This window comes from Cololabis saira, chromosome 1, assembly GCF_033807715.1.
Source record: "Cololabis saira isolate AMF1-May2022 chromosome 1, fColSai1.1, whole genome shotgun sequence".
NCBI classification, from domain to species: domain Eukaryota; kingdom Metazoa; phylum Chordata; class Actinopteri; order Beloniformes; family Belonidae; genus Cololabis; species Cololabis saira.
The window spans coordinates 5,088,786-5,106,070 of record NC_084587.1 but is presented as its reverse complement, the minus strand read 5'-3'; the positions used below and the strand labels follow the sequence as shown (position 1 = coordinate 5,106,070).

Genomic DNA, 17,285 nt, shown 5'->3' with positions numbered 1-17,285 from the left:
TTTAAGGTCAATATTACGGTTACTGAAACATTGGGAATAATCTGTTTCCATGCGTGAGCAAACAGGGTTATCCCTGTATACATGGTGATTAATCATTTGGGAATTCTCCATCAAACCAGCGACGCACGGAGAACGCCATGACGCAATTCCCGTCATTTCCAGCGTGTTCCAGCGGAGCTTGATCTGGTCTGGCGTTCGTACAAATGCTGCTTCGGGCAACTTTTCGCTCACCTTTTTGTAAATCTCGCTATCCCGGTACTTTCTACCGTCTACAAATGCAGAAATGTTCATATCTTTCATTACATTTATGAAGTGATTAGTCTCCACCTATGGTCATTAACTTTGGGTAGTGACCGAAAGGATAAGATCGCGGATACAAGCGGCCGAGATGAGTTTCCTCCGCAGGGTGGCTGGACGCTCCCTTAGAGATAGGGTGAGGAGTTCAGTCACCCGGGAGGAGCTCGGAGTCGAGCCGCTGCTCCTCCACATTGAGAGGAGTCAGCTGAGGTGGCTTGGGCATCTGTACCGGATCCTCCTGGACGCCTCCCTAGGGAGGTGTTCCAGGCATGTCCCTCCTCCCTAGGGAGGTGTTCCAGGCATGTCCCTCCTCCCTAGGGAGGTGTTCCAGGCATGTCCCACCGGGAGGAGACCCCGGGGAAGACCCAGGACACGCTGGAGAGACTATGTCTCTCGGCTGGCCTGGGAACGCCTCGGACTCCCCCGGAAGAGCTGGAGGAAGTGTCTGGGGTGAGGGAAGTCTGGGCATCCCTGCTGAGGCTGCTGCCCCCGCGACCCGGGAACGGATAAGCGGCGGACGATGGATGGATGGATAGTCTCCTCCTGGTATTGTGTTTCTCCGTGTTTATAAGAACTTCCTGGACTCAAAAGACCAGGATTCCTTGCGAAAAGAACATCAAATTCCTGTTCCTTTTGATGAGGATATCCCGTTAGGCGAATACATGACCAAATATTGGGGTTAAAAAAGGAGTAACCCAGGGGTCATTTTTGGGATATGAACAAATTCTGGTTATTCAAAGGGGTTATTGGTGTTTACATGGCCGTGCGTAGTTATTGCTAATATTCTGGTTAGAAAAGGGTTATTGATGCATGGAAACGTAGTCATAGAAGTGAGGGGTGTAGGGAAGAGCTGATCCTCGACGGGGGGGGGGGGGGTTACAAAATAAAGTTGGTGGTAAATAATCTGCATAAAGGGTGAGGGCAGTCTGCCCGGCTTTTGTAGCGAGGTTGGCACCTCGCCCCTCCAGGACTGGCAGCACGAGGACCCGGGGAGGATAAAGGAGTCCTGGGGGGTGAGAGAGTGAGAGGGTGAGAGAGTGAGAGGGTGACTGCGTTTACATGCAGTCAATAACCCTTTTAAAACCCGAATATTGGCCATAACCCGAATTTGCACGGCCATGTAAACACCAATAACCCCTTTGAATAACCAGAATTTGCTCATATTCGGATTTTTAAAAACCCAAATATGACCCCTGGGTTACTCCTTTTAAAACCTGAATATTGGGTCGTGTAAACGCCAAACGGAATATCCCCATCAAACGGAACATGAATTTGTTTTCTGCACATGTTCTGTTCACAAGGAATCCTGGTCTTTTGAGTCCAGGAAGTTCTTATAAACACGGAGAAACCAAGACCAGGAGGAGACTAATCACTTCATAAATGTAATGAAGGATATGAACATTTCTGCATTTGTAGACGGTAGAAAGTACCAGGATAGAAGATTTACAAAAAGATGAGCGAAAAGTTGCGCCAAGCTGCATTTGTTTTGAATTTGGATACAGGAAGAAGAAGCAGAAATGACAGGAATTGCGTCATGATGTTCTCCACGCGTCGCTGGTTTGATCCAGATATCCTGAATGATTAATTACCATGTAAACGGAATATTCCTAATGTTTCAGTAACCGGAATATTAGCAATAACCTAAATTTTGACTGCATGTAAACGTAGTCAGTGAGAGAGAAAGAAGGGAAAAGTCCGTCAATAGTGGGTCTCTTGTGCGAGGCCTCGGGCACGGAGAGGGGTGGTGTTGGTGGTGGGCTGATTACGAGTTTTTAAAGCGGCGGCGGCCGTGGCGGCCGGCATGTGCCGACTGGAGCGCCGGCTTCAAGGGGGGGGTCAGAGGTCAGAGGTCACGGTACCTCAGACACACATATCCTCACTGCCGCCACCCCGGCCCCGGTGCATGCTGGGAACGTAACCACGCGCCCCGGTGCATGCTGGGAACGTAACCACGCGCCCCGGACGCGCCGTATCGGTTACTTTCAGGTTACTTAACAACTGTCTCTCAGGCAGATTACTTTTACTGAAACAGCAGAAGAGTTCACATATTTTCAGGAGTTTTCTTTCTGATTGACTCGTTTTATTGGATCGTGGCAAAACAAAGAAAGAAAAACATCTTGAAACCTTACAGAAAATGTAAATAAATAAACGGTTTAGGATATTTATTTAATCTCCAGAGGTTTGCCGTCCTGCACGTCTCAACGTCTCGGCGTTCGTGTCAAAGCCGCCGGTCCTCGTGTCTCTGGAGCTGTTTAATAACGCTCCCTCCGTCTCTCCCTCCGTCTCTCCCTCCGTCTCTCCCTCCGTCTCTCCCTCCGTCTCTCCCTCCGTCTCTCCCTCCGTCTCTCCCTCCGTCTCTCCGTCTCATGCCACAAATGGCTTCCAGACTTTCACACGTAGTAATGCCTCAGTGTGTAAACAGCCGTTATTACAAATGATGCACAGACACACTTTTAAAATCAATCTGTGGCCGTCGGAGAGAAGGAGCAGAGAGAGAGAGTTGGGCTCTTGTTTCTCTCTTTCTCTCTCGTTCTGGGGATGAAAAGGCTCCGAGCTGAATGGAAATCTAAGAGCTGGAAGCAATAAGACGCCACGGAGGAAATGTACAGAGGAATACGTCGCATCTGCGCGTGGATCCGTGCGCCGTAAATAACGAGACGGGAAAAGAAAAAACAACATTTCTTTCTTTTTTCCACCTCCTGAGACTCGACTCCTGCAGTTATTTACAGGACCTGCATTCACACGCCGATCCGGCGTATTTCTGTTTAAATGTCCTGCTAAGACGACTTTCTCAGACTCTTGGTTTGAAATTGAAAATATATAAATATAGTTTTTCTCACAGATCCCCCTCCTCCTCCTCCGCTTCCCTCTCTTCTTCTCCGTGCTCATAATACGCAGAAACGATAAATTCAGCTGCATTTAAGAAAGAAAACCCTGCTTCATATAGACTTTACTGCTGCTCATAATAATATTATATATATATATATATATATATATATATATATAAATATAATTTATTTATATTTATATAGTACAGAGCACTCAAAATGTGTTTTACCAAAATTATTCCAAGCCCTCTTTTAGTGGCCTGAACACACACACACACACACACACACACACACACACACACACACACACACACACACACACACACACACACACACACACACACACACACACACACACACACACACACACACACACACAGTAGTTGTCTAAGTTCACTTTTACACAGCAGATGTCAAATATGAATTCCAGTTGCGACGAGTCGGGACACGTTGGAACCTCCAGTAGCTCCCTGAGAGTGTGTGTGTGTGTGTGTGTGTGTGTGTGTGTGTGTGAGAGAGAGAGAGGGAGAGAGAGAGAGAGACTTACATGATTATCTTGATTACTTAACAAAAATCCTGTGAGTCTGATCTAACTTCTGCAGAAAAAATCTGGATTTCACTTATAACGTTGAAGATTTTTCTGTTGGATCTGAAGTGAAAACACACGAGTGTGTGTGTGTGTGTGTGTGTGTGTGTGTGTAAAATTATAATATCTGTTTAAATACATCCACGTTTTATTTTTATATTTACAAAATATTATAATATATTTTCACGATCATGAATTTCCTACTTATTTATTTTTCTTTTGCCACAATATATTTAAGAATAGGTTTTATAATAAATTCTACTTTTTAAAACAGTTTCTGTATTTAATAATACCAGCTTACATTTTATACAAATTGTCTCTATTTAGGTCCTAAATTAATTATGGATAAGGTGCAATTATTTATTTTTACAACTTTTTTTGTAGAAAATTTTCTTTTAAATTGTAGTTCTTTTCATTGCTTCTATTATTTTTCCATTATATTTCAAAAGTTTGAGCTCCACCACTTTTCTTTCATTTATTTTTATTTTTTTATCCCAATTTCAGAGCTGAAATAAGAAAAAAACAAACGAGTGGCTGAAATATGTATGTATTTCTCTGCAGCTCAGTTCGTGTTTTTTCCCACTAACGATGCGGCAGAAAGGCCTAAAAATACCCCCCATGTTTCCTGCTATGCCCGGGCTATATTTAACCCTCTGCTGTTTATTTGCTCGCTGAGATTCATCCCAGGTAATATTATTAGATCTGTGCGACAGTCTGAGATGATGTTGTGGAAAAACTGCTCGAATTACAACCGACAGACCGACCGAGGAGCTGCGAGTCATTTTAATTGTTAGTGAGGCCAAGTTGATGCTGGAAGCTGCTGCTGCACGATGAGGTTTCCCTGGATAAATATATAACATTTAATTAACTGCTTCTGTTTATCTAGTTAATAACATATTCGCATATTTTAGGGTTTTTTTCTTGGCTTTTCCTGTCACTGTAATTTCGTTTCAAACCAGACTTTTTTTTTAACTTGTAGTGAGACATCTGCATGTGGATATTAGACCGGTCCAGTATGGTGAAGTATTTAAATAAATATAAATACATAAATAAAATTTAAATAAATAAACAAATAATAAATAAATAAATAAATAAATAAATGAATGAATGAATGAATAAATAAATAAATAAATAAATAAGTAGAATAAAAAAATAAAAAATAAAAATACCGAGGGAGGGTTTAGGAAGCGCAGGTGGAGGGAGAAAGACACCTTTATGAGCGAGACTAACGCGTCGGGAGGATTTTTATGACAGAAAGGATTCTGAAAGGGGTTGTCCCCCCCAGAAAAGGTATTTTCCCTCCATAAAAAGTATCTTCCCCCCATAAAAAGTATTTCTCCCCCAGAAAAAGTATTTTTACCCCAGAAAAATCCCCCATCGAGGCCGCAACTCCGACATCGTTTGTGGATCAGAAAGTCAAGGTGGTTCAGAATCAGGTGCGTGTCAGTTTCCCTATTTTGGCCTCTTAACTAATTTAAAGTCGATATTAAAACGAAAAACAACCTAAAAATAAAAATGAAAGTGAAAGTCACTTCATGTCAGGCCGCATTTTGACGAGTCACGGTCATTTATTTACTTCAAACTGTCGACAGACACTAAAAGGCCCCTTTCCCCCCCTCTTTTTTACTATGAAGACACGTTTTTATGATATTTTGATATTTTTTGATTTCCCTATGAGATGCTGATGCGGTTCTTCCGACTTTCCGAGTTGCGTCTCCCGGGGAAGTCGGAAGTCGGAGGTCGGTTTACCGAGTCTGCCAAACAAAGCGCTGCTCAAACACACGGGCCGCGGCGTGGGAGGGGGAAATTAACTTTAACTCAGTTTATAGTCGAGCAGGGGACAGTTTCTGAGTGTCTGAGGCCTGGAAACACAACCAGGACTTATTCCTCCCCCCCCAAACAAATGGGAGAATCTGAGCAGCGGGGCCCCGTGGAGACAAAGGACGCACCAGAGGGACAATTATCAATTAAGGCAAAAATCTTTCATAATTTGGTCCAAGTATCTCTCAGATATGCACAGGGGCGCCTCCAAAAATTTTTCGTAGGGGGGGCCAGATGGGGCCACTTAAATTCTTGGGGTGGACACAAAAACTAAAAGACGTCATTACAGGATTGTATTATACTGTTGTAGTATAAGGGCTCAGAAATACTTAAAAAAACGCCTACTGATATACTTGGGTTTATTACGGAAGAGTATTAGGGCCATGCAAGAGAAAAAATATTTGAGAGGGGAAGATTTTTTTGTATTGTGCACTTCAAGAAAAAAGTCGAGATGTCGAGAAAAAAGTCGAAATGTTGAGATTAATGTTGAAATACAATTCATCTTTTTTCTCGAAATTGTACTTCAACATTAATATCTACATTTCGACTTTTTTCTCGACATTTCGACTTTTTTCTCGAAGTGCATAATGAAAAAAAAATCTTCCTCCTCCAAAATATTATTTTTATTTTTCTCCTGCCTGGCCCTAATACTCTTCCGTAGGGGTGGCCAGCGGGGAGGCCAGCAAATTTGTAGGGGGGGCCGTGGCCACCCTTGGCCACCCCCTGGTGACGCCACTGGATATGCACAGACCTCTTTGCATTCGGCATATTTTAGGATTGTAGTTCATATTTTTTAGAAATATCAGTCTTGTTGACATAATACTGCTAATTAATTTAAAGTACGCCCAGTTCTCCAGGAGCTTTTTGTTGTGATAATATATATTTATGACTATACAGCTGGAAAAAAGGTCACAGGGATGAAACCGATGAGTGTGTCACTGCTTTGGGACAGGTAATAGTATTTTAGGTGTAATTAAATGTGATGATATTACAGGAAGTGGCCCCTATCAGCCATTAATGTTGTGAAAACAACCAGCTCATCCTGCATCACTTCCAGTACTTTTCCCGCCTCCGCCGTCTCAGTTCGTTGTTGTGAGGCCGCCGTATGTTTTGCTCCAGCGAGCGGCACCGGGCCCGGCTCGGCCCGGGCCAGGCAGACGGCTAGCCTGATAGACACCCACCTGATCTGCCAACTAGTCATCCACCCGGCCAATCACAGGGCCCTGAAGCTCCCGGGGGCCAGCCGAGCTCCCGGCTGGCTCGCCACTCAGCAGCCGAGCCGCCGAGCCGCCGAGCCGCTCGCCCAGGCCCGGACCGAGGGGCCCGGGCCAAGTCTGGTGGTCCCGGGAGCCAACCAGAGAACCCTGGCCTTTGTGAGGGGCTCACACACGGCACGGCAGGTGGTTTTTACCACAATCACACGTCTGGGCCCTAAAACTAAGTTTCCTGGATTCCAGCGGGAACAATGTCCCTGGAAAATCCTACGAGACTCGTTTGTGTCGCCTCGGACGGCAGAAATCTACAAATAAATGTTCCTTTTTGGTCTTTTAAAGCAGTGGTTCCCAACCTTTTTTCCCTTTGAGCCCCCCCTTACTTGTGTCTAACACCGGCCGGCCACCCCGACCCGTACGTACTAGCACCAAAAGAGAAAAGTGATTCGTTACAAACCTTTAATTGAAAAAATCAGAGTCAGAATCAGAAAAGGTTTCACACGAGGCATTTGTTATGGTGATTGGTGCAACACAATACAATCATAAAAACAAATATATAAGAGTTACAATAAAATGTACAAACAATAGAATAAAATGTAGACCAGAAATGTACAAAATGAGGTTTTAAAGTGCCGGGTGAGTCTGTACAAAAGTGACTTAGGAACTTAGGATAGGTAAAATGTGTAGACAGAAATGTACAAATGTATAAAAAATGAACATTAATTATGTTTTTGTGATACATTTCTCTTTGGTTTACCCTGTACTTAGTTTTTCTCACCTTCCTTTTGTGTCACCAATGTATAAAATACACACAAAAAAAGAATTGCAAGGACATAAAAATATTTCTGAAAAATGTCTCTTTTAATATGAAAGCAAATTATTTTTTTTAAATTTTTCCTGGAGTAGTAGTATGATTAAATGTTGAATAATGATATAATATGTTTTTAAGTTTTTATCCTGATAAATAACTTTTTAAAATGACCAAAATATATTTCTAAGTGGGCTTATACAAACTTGGATTACTGTATTCCATTAAGTGTGTTATTATGATTTTTTTTATCTATTTAACATGTGCAAATATAATTTTTACAACTGCATATCCTCAAAACAGACAAAGTTTCGCCCCCCCAGGTTGGGAGACACTGTTTTAAAGGAAACTTAGAGTCAGTTCCTACTTTTATTTTGAAAGGAACCATCACAAACACAGACTTCTGGCTCTTTTGGGCCCTGATTCTCTTCTGTTGTGGGTTTGGGTGCAGAAGGAGGATGTGTGGAGTGTCTTTGTGAATGAGAGGGTTTCAGCTCGTTCCAGGACTCGGACGCTGCCACCGAAACCGCCACCGAAACAAACCGGGGGCCCATTTGGGCTCATTTGGTAACTTTTAATTTGTCTGGTCCATTAAAGCAGAGTGATGAGAAACACGGAGGGAGCTGGAGGGAAGGAGGGAGGGAGGGACGGCCAGTTTGGATGTGAGAGTGCATTTTGAAACAAGGGAGCATGTTTTTGGATGGTATTTTTTGTTTGGGGGGTGGATGGGACGGGGGGGGGGGTTCTCTCCCCCCTCCTCTCTTTGTTTGTGTGGTAAATCCAGGAGCAGCTGCTGGTCTCAGGGTCTAGTGGGATTTTGGGTCTGTGTTTTCTCATGCCATCCCATGCCAAGGTGGTGTAACGCGAGCAGAGAGAGAGAGAGAGAGAGAGAGGGATGGGGGGTGAGAGGGGGTGGGCGAGCAGTTGCCGTGACCACGACGGTGACGGAGGCGGTCGGGAGATTTTAAAAGGCGGGTTTCTGTCTGCATGGATGTAAAATGGATATTAAGCTTCCACCACATTTAAACATGATAAACAATAAAGCTAGATTAAAGAATAAATGAAGAAAAGCAGTCAGTTTTATTTAGTTGGTTTATTCTGAAATTCTTGGTTTATTCTGAAATCCTGAGTGTGTAAAATGGAATATTTTTTTGTTGGTTCTGGCTGGTTTCAACAATTTAAGCTCATTTTTGTTTAGATTTAGTCATTTGTAATTTCTTTATTTCTTTATTTCAAAACAGGGACAGTGCACAATTAGACATTAATCTTGTACAAGAGAATATGCATCGTTCCAGGTTGTAGCAGCTTGCTATTTTCCACCTGTAGTCCCTGGGCAGGTTAATGGAATGGTACATAAAAATTAGTATAGAAAAAAGAAAAAATAAGTAAAAGCAGAACAAAGCAAAGAAACAATAGATAAAATAGATAAATAGAAACATGGAAGCAGATTCAACAGAGCATGGGATCTGTCAGATGTTGGCACCTTAGATTTAAAGCTAGGCTGCCCCCCAACACACACGCACACACACACACACACACACACACACACACACACACACACACACACACACACACACACACACACACACACACACACACACACACACGCGCAAAGGCAAGTTTATTTGTGTAGCACAATTCAACACAAGGTAATTCAAAGTGATTTACATCAACATTAAAAGCGACAAGACACAATTAAACAGTAAGTAACAAATAAAATTAATAGATAAAATGATAAGAAAAGAGGTAAAATATTAAAAAGCACAAGTTTTTAAAAAGTAGAGTACAGCAGGTACATCTCATTCTTACAATGGCAAGAATTACGTTTCTATACGGTCAAAACGTACAAAGACCGGGTCAAATACAGTATTACAAAAGTAATCTATAACAATTAGTACGGTGAATTAAACCATTTCTATGCCACAATGCCTGTTTCCAGGTCTTATTTCACACAACTGACGAGAATTAGGTATCTATACACACACACACACACACACACACACCATAAATGTACACACACTTGTCTTGACAGTAACCAACGCTTGGCAAGATGTGAGAAGGTGTGGGGACTTCTACATGAAATAATGTCTGTTGGCAGAGTATTCCGTATAGTTTTAATTGTAAGGATAGTATTTTATTGTTTTAATGTGTGCAACGTTGGACCCCAGGAAGAATAGTCTTCACTGCAGTAAATAAATAAATAAATCCTCTGGACTTTGCCTTTGCACCGGATTGGAACCTGTATATTTGGCTAATGACGCCCCCCCCCCACCCGTTCTCCACTACCAGCCACCAACCATGCGCGCACCCCCCCCTCCCTGCTGCCCCGGCCTCCCCCTGGCCCCCCCCGGCCCCCCCGCCGCCCTCCCAGCGCTGGGAGAGCGGGCATTGGCTGCGGCGCGGGAGCCCCGGTGCCAGAGAGGTGGGCCCTCCGCGGCGCTGGCACCGGCTCAGTCGAGGGGTGGAAAGTGGAGAGAGAGAGCGAGGGAGAGAGGGGGGAAAGAGAAGCTGCACTCGGGTTTGCCAGCGGTCGTGCACAGTCTTCCAACATTTACTCGCTCCTCTTGTTTTTTTTTTGTTTTTTCTTCTTCTTCTCCTCCGTCCACCCCCCCCTAACCCCGTCCAGCTTTCGCCCTCTCCTATGCAGATCAGAACTGAACCAATTGCACGTGTTTTTTTTGCAAAACAAGCAAAGAAGATTGCTTTTTTTAATAATTTTTATAATATATCCTTTATTTTTTTTGGCTTTACTGCTTTCCGCGTCCTTCTAGACGCAGATTGCAAAACTTCTCGCTCTCCTTCTGCGGCGCTCTGCAGCGGCGGCTCCCGCCACAGTACCTCCTGTGTGCTCGCGCTGGTATTGCACCCCCAACCCCCTCAACCCTAACCCCCCCTCGCACACAACACGCCAACCCGCCAACCCGCCACCAACCCCTGCTGCTTTTATTGGACAGCTTCTCAGCTTCTGTTTTTGCTTATTTTTTTCTTCAGTCTTTTGTTTTTCTAATATTCGGCACTTCCAACGCGTTCAACAATCCAGATCCTCAACCGGTCCTTTTTTTTATTTGAGCTTTTCTGTGCAATCGAAGGAGCGCTTTTATGATGAAAGAGCGAAATGGTAACTACTGTGTCATTTCTACTTCATTCGCACATTTGTCATTGTGACTGTTGGATAAGTGGGACCGTTATTTAAACTGGAATTTTGTCATATAATTGACTAGAATTTATCTTGTTAGTTCAGTTTCTGTTTGCTTTTCTAAGTATTATTCTTTTTTTTTTTTTTTTTGAATGAAAGTTTTCTAGCCCGAGTGTTTCCTGGAGACCGCGGCGGTTTGTTGTCGGGTTTGTTTCTATTCCCGTCTCGTCCATCTGGTCACATGTGGCGTTCTGATTGGACTCACGTTTGACGCGATGGCATGAAGACGTCCCCGCGGACGCGCCGCCCGTGTTTGACATTAGTCTGTCGCCGCGCCGTTCGCGCCGGCGGTTTTTGTAAATGTGTCCTTCGCTGTGATGTGTCCATGTCGGAGTGTAAAGCATCCTTCCTCTCTCTCCGTCTCTATCTCTCTCTCCTTCTCTCAGTCTCTTAGCACCTCTCTCTCATTCTGTCCCTCCGCTCACACGGAGCAGGCGGCGCTCCTCCATGCTGCGTGCCGGTGCTAACTGCCTCTCTTCTTTCTTTCCCTCCTCACCCCCTCTACCTCTCTCCCCATCCTTCTCTCCCCCATTCTCCCCCTCCGCCTCGTCCTGCTTCCCTCCCTCCTCCTCCTCCCTCCTCCCCTCCTCCTCCTCCTCCGCCCTCCCCCCGTCCTCCTCCTCTCTCATCCAGGATGAATTCCACCCCTTCATCGAGGCCCTCCTGCCCCACGTCCGAGCCTTCGCCTACACCTGGTTCAACCTGCAGGCCCGCAAGCGCAAGTACTTCAAGAAGCACGAGAAGCGCATGTCCAAGGAGGAAGAGCGCGCGGTGAAGGACGAGCTGCTCGGGGAGAAGCCGGAGATCAAGCAGAAGTGGGCCTCGCGCCTGCTGGCCAAGCTCCGCAAGGACATCCGGCCGGAGTTCCGCGAGGACTTTGTGCTCACCATCACGGGCAAGAAGCCGCCCTGCTGCGTCCTGTCCAACCCCGACCAGAAGGGCAAGATCCGCCGCATCGACTGCCTGCGCCAGGCCGACAAGGTGTGGCGGCTGGACCTGGTGATGGTCATCCTGTTCAAGGGCAGCCCCCTGGAGAGCACGGACGGCGAGCGGCTGGTCAAGTCGCCTCAGTGCACCAACCCGGGGCTGTGCGTGCAGCCGCACCACATCGGAGTGTCCGTCAAGGAGCTGGACCTCTACCTGGCCTACTTTGTCCACTCGCCAGGTACGTCGCCGCCTTGCACTCGCCCTAAACACTCAGGTGCGCTAGCAGGAACCAGCGCAGGCGTCACACACTTTGATGTAAACATTCCTGCAAATTCCTGCAAATTCAGCTGTTTAAAAGCTAGTTAATATTCAATTATTGCTTTTATTTTAGAAAAAAAGAAGCTAATTTGCATTTTTTTTGCATTTTTTTTTAGGGAAACAAAAAGGAAAATCACCTTTTGCTTCCGTTATCTTGGAAACGATTTCCTCTCTATTGATGAATACCTTTTTATTGCCCCGGTTGGTTGTCTATGTATCAATGGTGATGAAAATAAGGCGTCTGAAGCGGTTTTTCCAGGGGGCGTGTCAGGGTGTTTATGGGACGCTCCGTGTTCTTGTGAGCGTTGCACGTCAGAGACGTGGAGCGGGTACGGCGCATAAAAAACACACTAAACATTCCTGCAAATTCAGCTGTTTAAAAGCTATTTAATATTCAATTATTGCTTTCATTTTACAAAAAAAAAGAAGCTAATTTGTATTTTTTTTTTTAGAGAAACAAAAAGGAAATCACTTTTTGCTTCCGTTATCTTGGAAACGATTTCCTCTCTTTTGATGAATACCTTTTTAATGCCCCGGTTTGTTTATGTATCAATGGTGATGGAAATAAGGCGGTTTTTCCAGGGGGCGTGTCGGGGTGTTTATGGGACGCTCCGTGTTCTTGTGAGCGTTGCACGTCAGAGACGTGGACGCCGTTGTTTTTGCGGCGGCCCCTCCAGGAGACCGTTGTAGTCGGGGACGGCGGTTTGGCGGCAGCTTGGCGGCGGTTTGGCGGCGGCCCAGCTCGGCCGTTTCCGCCATGTTTGAGGGAGGAGATTGAGAACAGAGCGGCGGGTCGTCCTGGTCTCGGGCCGGCGCCGCCGGCGGCCCGTGCTGCTGCTGCTGCTGCTGCTGCTGCTGCTGCTGCTGCTGCTGCCACCTTCGCTATCTGCCTGAACGCTAGCAGCACGCTGGCCCTGGCTGCCAAGCACATGCTCTCTCTCTCACACACACACTGTGGCAGCCACATTTACGTCCTCACACACACACACACACTCACACACACACACACACACACACACACACACACACGCAGCTAAATAAAGAAAAAAAAGAATAAAAAAAAACAAAAAAAGGGGGAGCTCCGTCATCTCTGTCACACTTTCACACTTGGAGCCGAGCGGCGTCCACACCGCCACACACCCCGCTCCGCCGGCCAGCGACCATCACAGATACCGGCTGATACAGCCAAGCATAGTTGTATCTGAGCCACCATCACACACACACACACACACACACACACACACACACACGGCCAAAATACGGGTTGTGTTGTGGGTTGTTTTGTTTTTTTTTAATTCTTTTTTTATTCCCCCAAACACACTTTTAAAAAAAACACAATCACAACAGATACACACACACACACACACACACACACACACACACTCTCACACACACACACACACACACTCACAGAATACATTTCACAGCCAAATCCTCCAGATACACGACGCTACTCCACCATTTGCTGGCTGGGTGTTCAAACAAGCTCAGGCTCTAATGTTATCTCAGCTGGAATTTTCTGGAAATTTCAAACAGTGACTCAAACACACACACACTCAAACACACACACACACACACACACGCATATATATATCTATACAATGTGTGGTCACTGCTCAGACACACACACACACACACACTGTCTGTTTAAGTCTTGTGTTCGCTATCGTGAAGCCAAATGCTGCCACAGATGACGGGTCTCAGTCTTTGTTTCTGTGTGACACACACACACACACACACACACACACACACACACACACACACACACACACACACACACACACACACACACACACACACACACACACACACGGTCCAGGCCAAGCTCCTCACACAGCCCGAGCCAAACCCTGGCAGCAGCTCCAGCTTCACTTTGTTCCTCCGTCTTTAGCGATAACAAACGTCTGTCTCTCTCTCTCGTGATGATGAATCTGCCGGAGGAATGATTTAAAACAAAAATAACATTTAAAAAAACGGCTGATTTTTACTTTAACTGATTCTGAGAGTGCATAAAAATTAAACGTGTAGTCTCTGAAAAAATCCCTTTTTTAAATTGTGTAGCCAGATTTAATTGCACGTGTTTTAGAGAACAACTTCTTTTAAAAATAAAATATTGGAATAAGGGAACAGAGGCACTTTATTTTGAAAATAAAAAAGGAGATTAGTGTTTTTAAAATCGGCATGGATGCAGGAAGAAATTCCTGCCCTCAAATCAGCGGAGAAATGTTTGATTTGTGGTCATATCGTCGATAAAATGTCTGACTTTTATTATCAGGAGCCTTTTATTGCCTTTTTTTAAGCAGATCAGTGAGTTTTGGTGTTTGAGATGGTGAAGGTTGTAAATGAGCTGGAATAATTTAGCTTTAAGGAGCAGTCTTGCTTTTTTTTGTTTTACAATAATTTAATGAGAGGGAATGTATATCTATATATTTCTAAATGGCCTGATATAAATGTCCTTAAGTTGTAGCAGTTGTTGCTGCGGTGCAGCGCGACGGTCGCAGACGTTGCCGCCTGCTTCATTTCCACGTTCGGGCCTTATCTAATCTGGGTAGCGCAGCGTACTCGCTACCTTTTTATCAGCCTGGAAGTTGTGCCTTCAGACATGTCGGAGGGGGGGGGGCTGCAAACTTTCCATGCCATCACCGCCGTTTCCTCCCTCAGTTCACACGAGTTCAGAGGGTTTTTGCAGCTTCAGTCTGAGTGTTTGCTGCAGCCCGGCTTCATCCGCTGATCTGTTACACTGATTCCTCTCTTCTTCTCCCCTCGCCGTCTCGTCTCTTTTGCTCGGCAAAATGACGAGACGTGCTCCATTATTTGTTTTTTTGTTTGGTTTGTGTTTAGCGGGTCTTTAGCATCCCTGTCTCCTCCTCCTCTTTGATCCCGTGCACACTTTTGTCTCGCCTCCTTAAACATCGCCGTCATTGTCGTTCCCACAGAGGTAAAGCCTCCGCTGATCTCTTTTGTTTACATTGTGGATGGCGGAGGGAGAGAGGGAGCGAGGGAACGAGGGAGAGAGTGCACGTCGGAGAGGAGAAGAGGCTACAATAGTGATTGTTCCGTTTGGCAGCGCCGGAGCCCCGTCGGTGTGGGAAGGAGAGAGAAAGAGAGACGTCTTGTGTTTTATTTATGACGAAGTGGCGAAAGCTGCCGCGGGGGAATCTCCCGTCTCTCCTTCAGCTCGGCCGGGCGACGTCCCCCTAACGGTTACGAGGCCTAGAAACTATGGAGCAAGATAACTTCCAAAGAGATGTGTCCATGTTATAACTATTCGTAATGATAAACATTTGTATGTAAATAAAAAAGTTGTACCCAAAATTCTGCTGTCACACACACGAGTCTGATAAATGATTAGGGTTAGGATTGTTTTTATGTGAGTATGAATCTAAAAGCTGTGAGTGTAAAGTCTTGTGAATACAAACATGTTATTTTATTGTCTGAAAAATGGCAAAAATAAGAACTTTATTGATCCCACATAGGAGTAATTCATGTTATATCAGCTATAGAGAACAAGTATATATAGTCTATCCCTCCTCACAAAAATATAGAAAAATAGATCAACAAAACAAATTTAACATTTTTCAAATAACAAAATAACATATTTGAACCATTTTTCAGAAAATAAAATAACATTTGAACCATTTTTCAGACAATAAAATAATTGAAAAAATCTGAAAAATAGTTAAAATAGGTTATTTTGTTACTTGAACATTTAAAAATATGTTTTGTTGATGAGAAAATATGTTTCTCTATTTTTCTTATTTTTGTGAGGGGGGATATATATTGTTTTTTGGCACTACCTTGTTCTCTATAGCTGATATAACATGAATTACTCCTATGTGGGATCAATAAAGTTCTTATTTTTGCCATCTGAGAAAATTATATATATTATATTTGGTACCTAACTGTTTCCCAAGTATATTAGTGCGTGTGTGAATGAATAAATGAGACGTAAAACGTACATTTCTTTGTAGAAAGGCGCTTTATGAAAATAAGTCCAGTCTTGCCACATCCAATATGGCGGCGACGTTGACGTACGGCTCAGCGCCGTATATATGTCTGTGCTGTGACCTGCCTGTGACGTCATTCCAACAGTTTTTCGACTCGTACCCATAAACTTGAATTCGTGTTCACAGTGAAAACTCGTAGTCGTAGAAATTAGAGTTGTATTCACAAGACTTTGCACTCACAGCTTTTAGATTCACATAAAAACAATCCTAACCCTAATAATTTATCAGACTCGTGTGTGACAGCAGAATTTTGGGTACAACTTTTTTATTTACATACAAATGTTTATCATGTTTATCAGATCCAAATCATACAATGTGAAATGTAATGATCCAATAAAACTAAAACCATGCAGTTTGCAGAAGCTTTTAAGCTAGCTGCTAAACCAAGCTAGATTCTGAAACAACCTGATCTCACAAAAATCCGTGGTACCAACACGGAAAGAGTTATAATTCCGTGTGAGCACCACGGATATTGTACCATACAAAGTCAATGGGATCCGTTGTCGTGATATACACACGGAATATGACATTATTATTATGTATATATTATTCTTTGTTATAGTGGCTAAATATTTGTCGCGCAAGGTGCTGTTTGTTACTGTCAGTTTGTAAAAGCATGTTTTTAACGCTGTTTTAGCAGTGTTTTATAATAGTTATAACATGGACACATCTTTTTGGAAGTTATTACTCCATAAGAAACGAGCAGAAGAAGCTGCTCGTCCTCTCGGACGGAGAGCAGGAGCGACGGCGTGGTCGTGAGCGGCGAGCGGGTTTATTAGAAGCGAGCGACCGCTGTGTTATGATGGAGATAATGATCTCTTGGCCCGAAGTCCCCGAGGTTTTGCCAGAGCCCCCGCACGCCGGCGGTCCCGTCCGCAAGCCATTAATCACCGGTGATGGACTGCTTTTACTTGACAGTATTAATTTTGATGTAATCTCCTCCTTTTATGCGCAGTTGGCGCCACTTTCACGCCATCTGAGGCGGACACTTTGATTTACAATATTTGTTCTATTTTTGATTAAACTCAGCAAATTTCTAATTTATTAACGTCTGGAAAGAAAAAAAAAAAGAAATTTATGTACATCTTTAAAGGGAGTCCAAAGTTAGCTCACTGCGCTTACTCATAGTTTGGCTGTTTTTTGTTGTTTTTTTTCTTTGTGCGCTGCGAGTGTGATCATGAAAAGATGTTTCAAATGTGTTTCCAATGAAAAGTGCAGGGCAGGAAATTTGCAGTCACTCTGAGGGAGGTGTGAAATGTGCTTGCCTTGCCATTTCTGCAGTGACC

At 44.2% G+C, this 17,285-nt stretch overlaps 1 protein-coding gene across 13 annotated transcripts in view; it reads left to right on the top strand.

Annotated features, from left to right (window-relative positions):
* Nucleotides 1-17,285, top strand: part of LOC133451305 (nuclear factor 1 X-type-like) — a 173,622-nt gene that overhangs the window by 46,592 nt on the left and 109,745 nt on the right. For 12 of the 13 annotated variants that reach the window (XM_061731109.1, XM_061730816.1, XM_061730464.1 and 9 more), the window contains one exon: nucleotides 11,381-11,912. In XM_061731109.1, the coding sequence (XP_061587093.1) occupies nucleotides 11,381-11,912 (532 nt within the window). Of the gene's footprint in view, nucleotides 1-11,194; nucleotides 11,913-17,285 lie in introns of those variants that run through there. The other variant, XM_061730301.1, reaches the window with a different exon arrangement.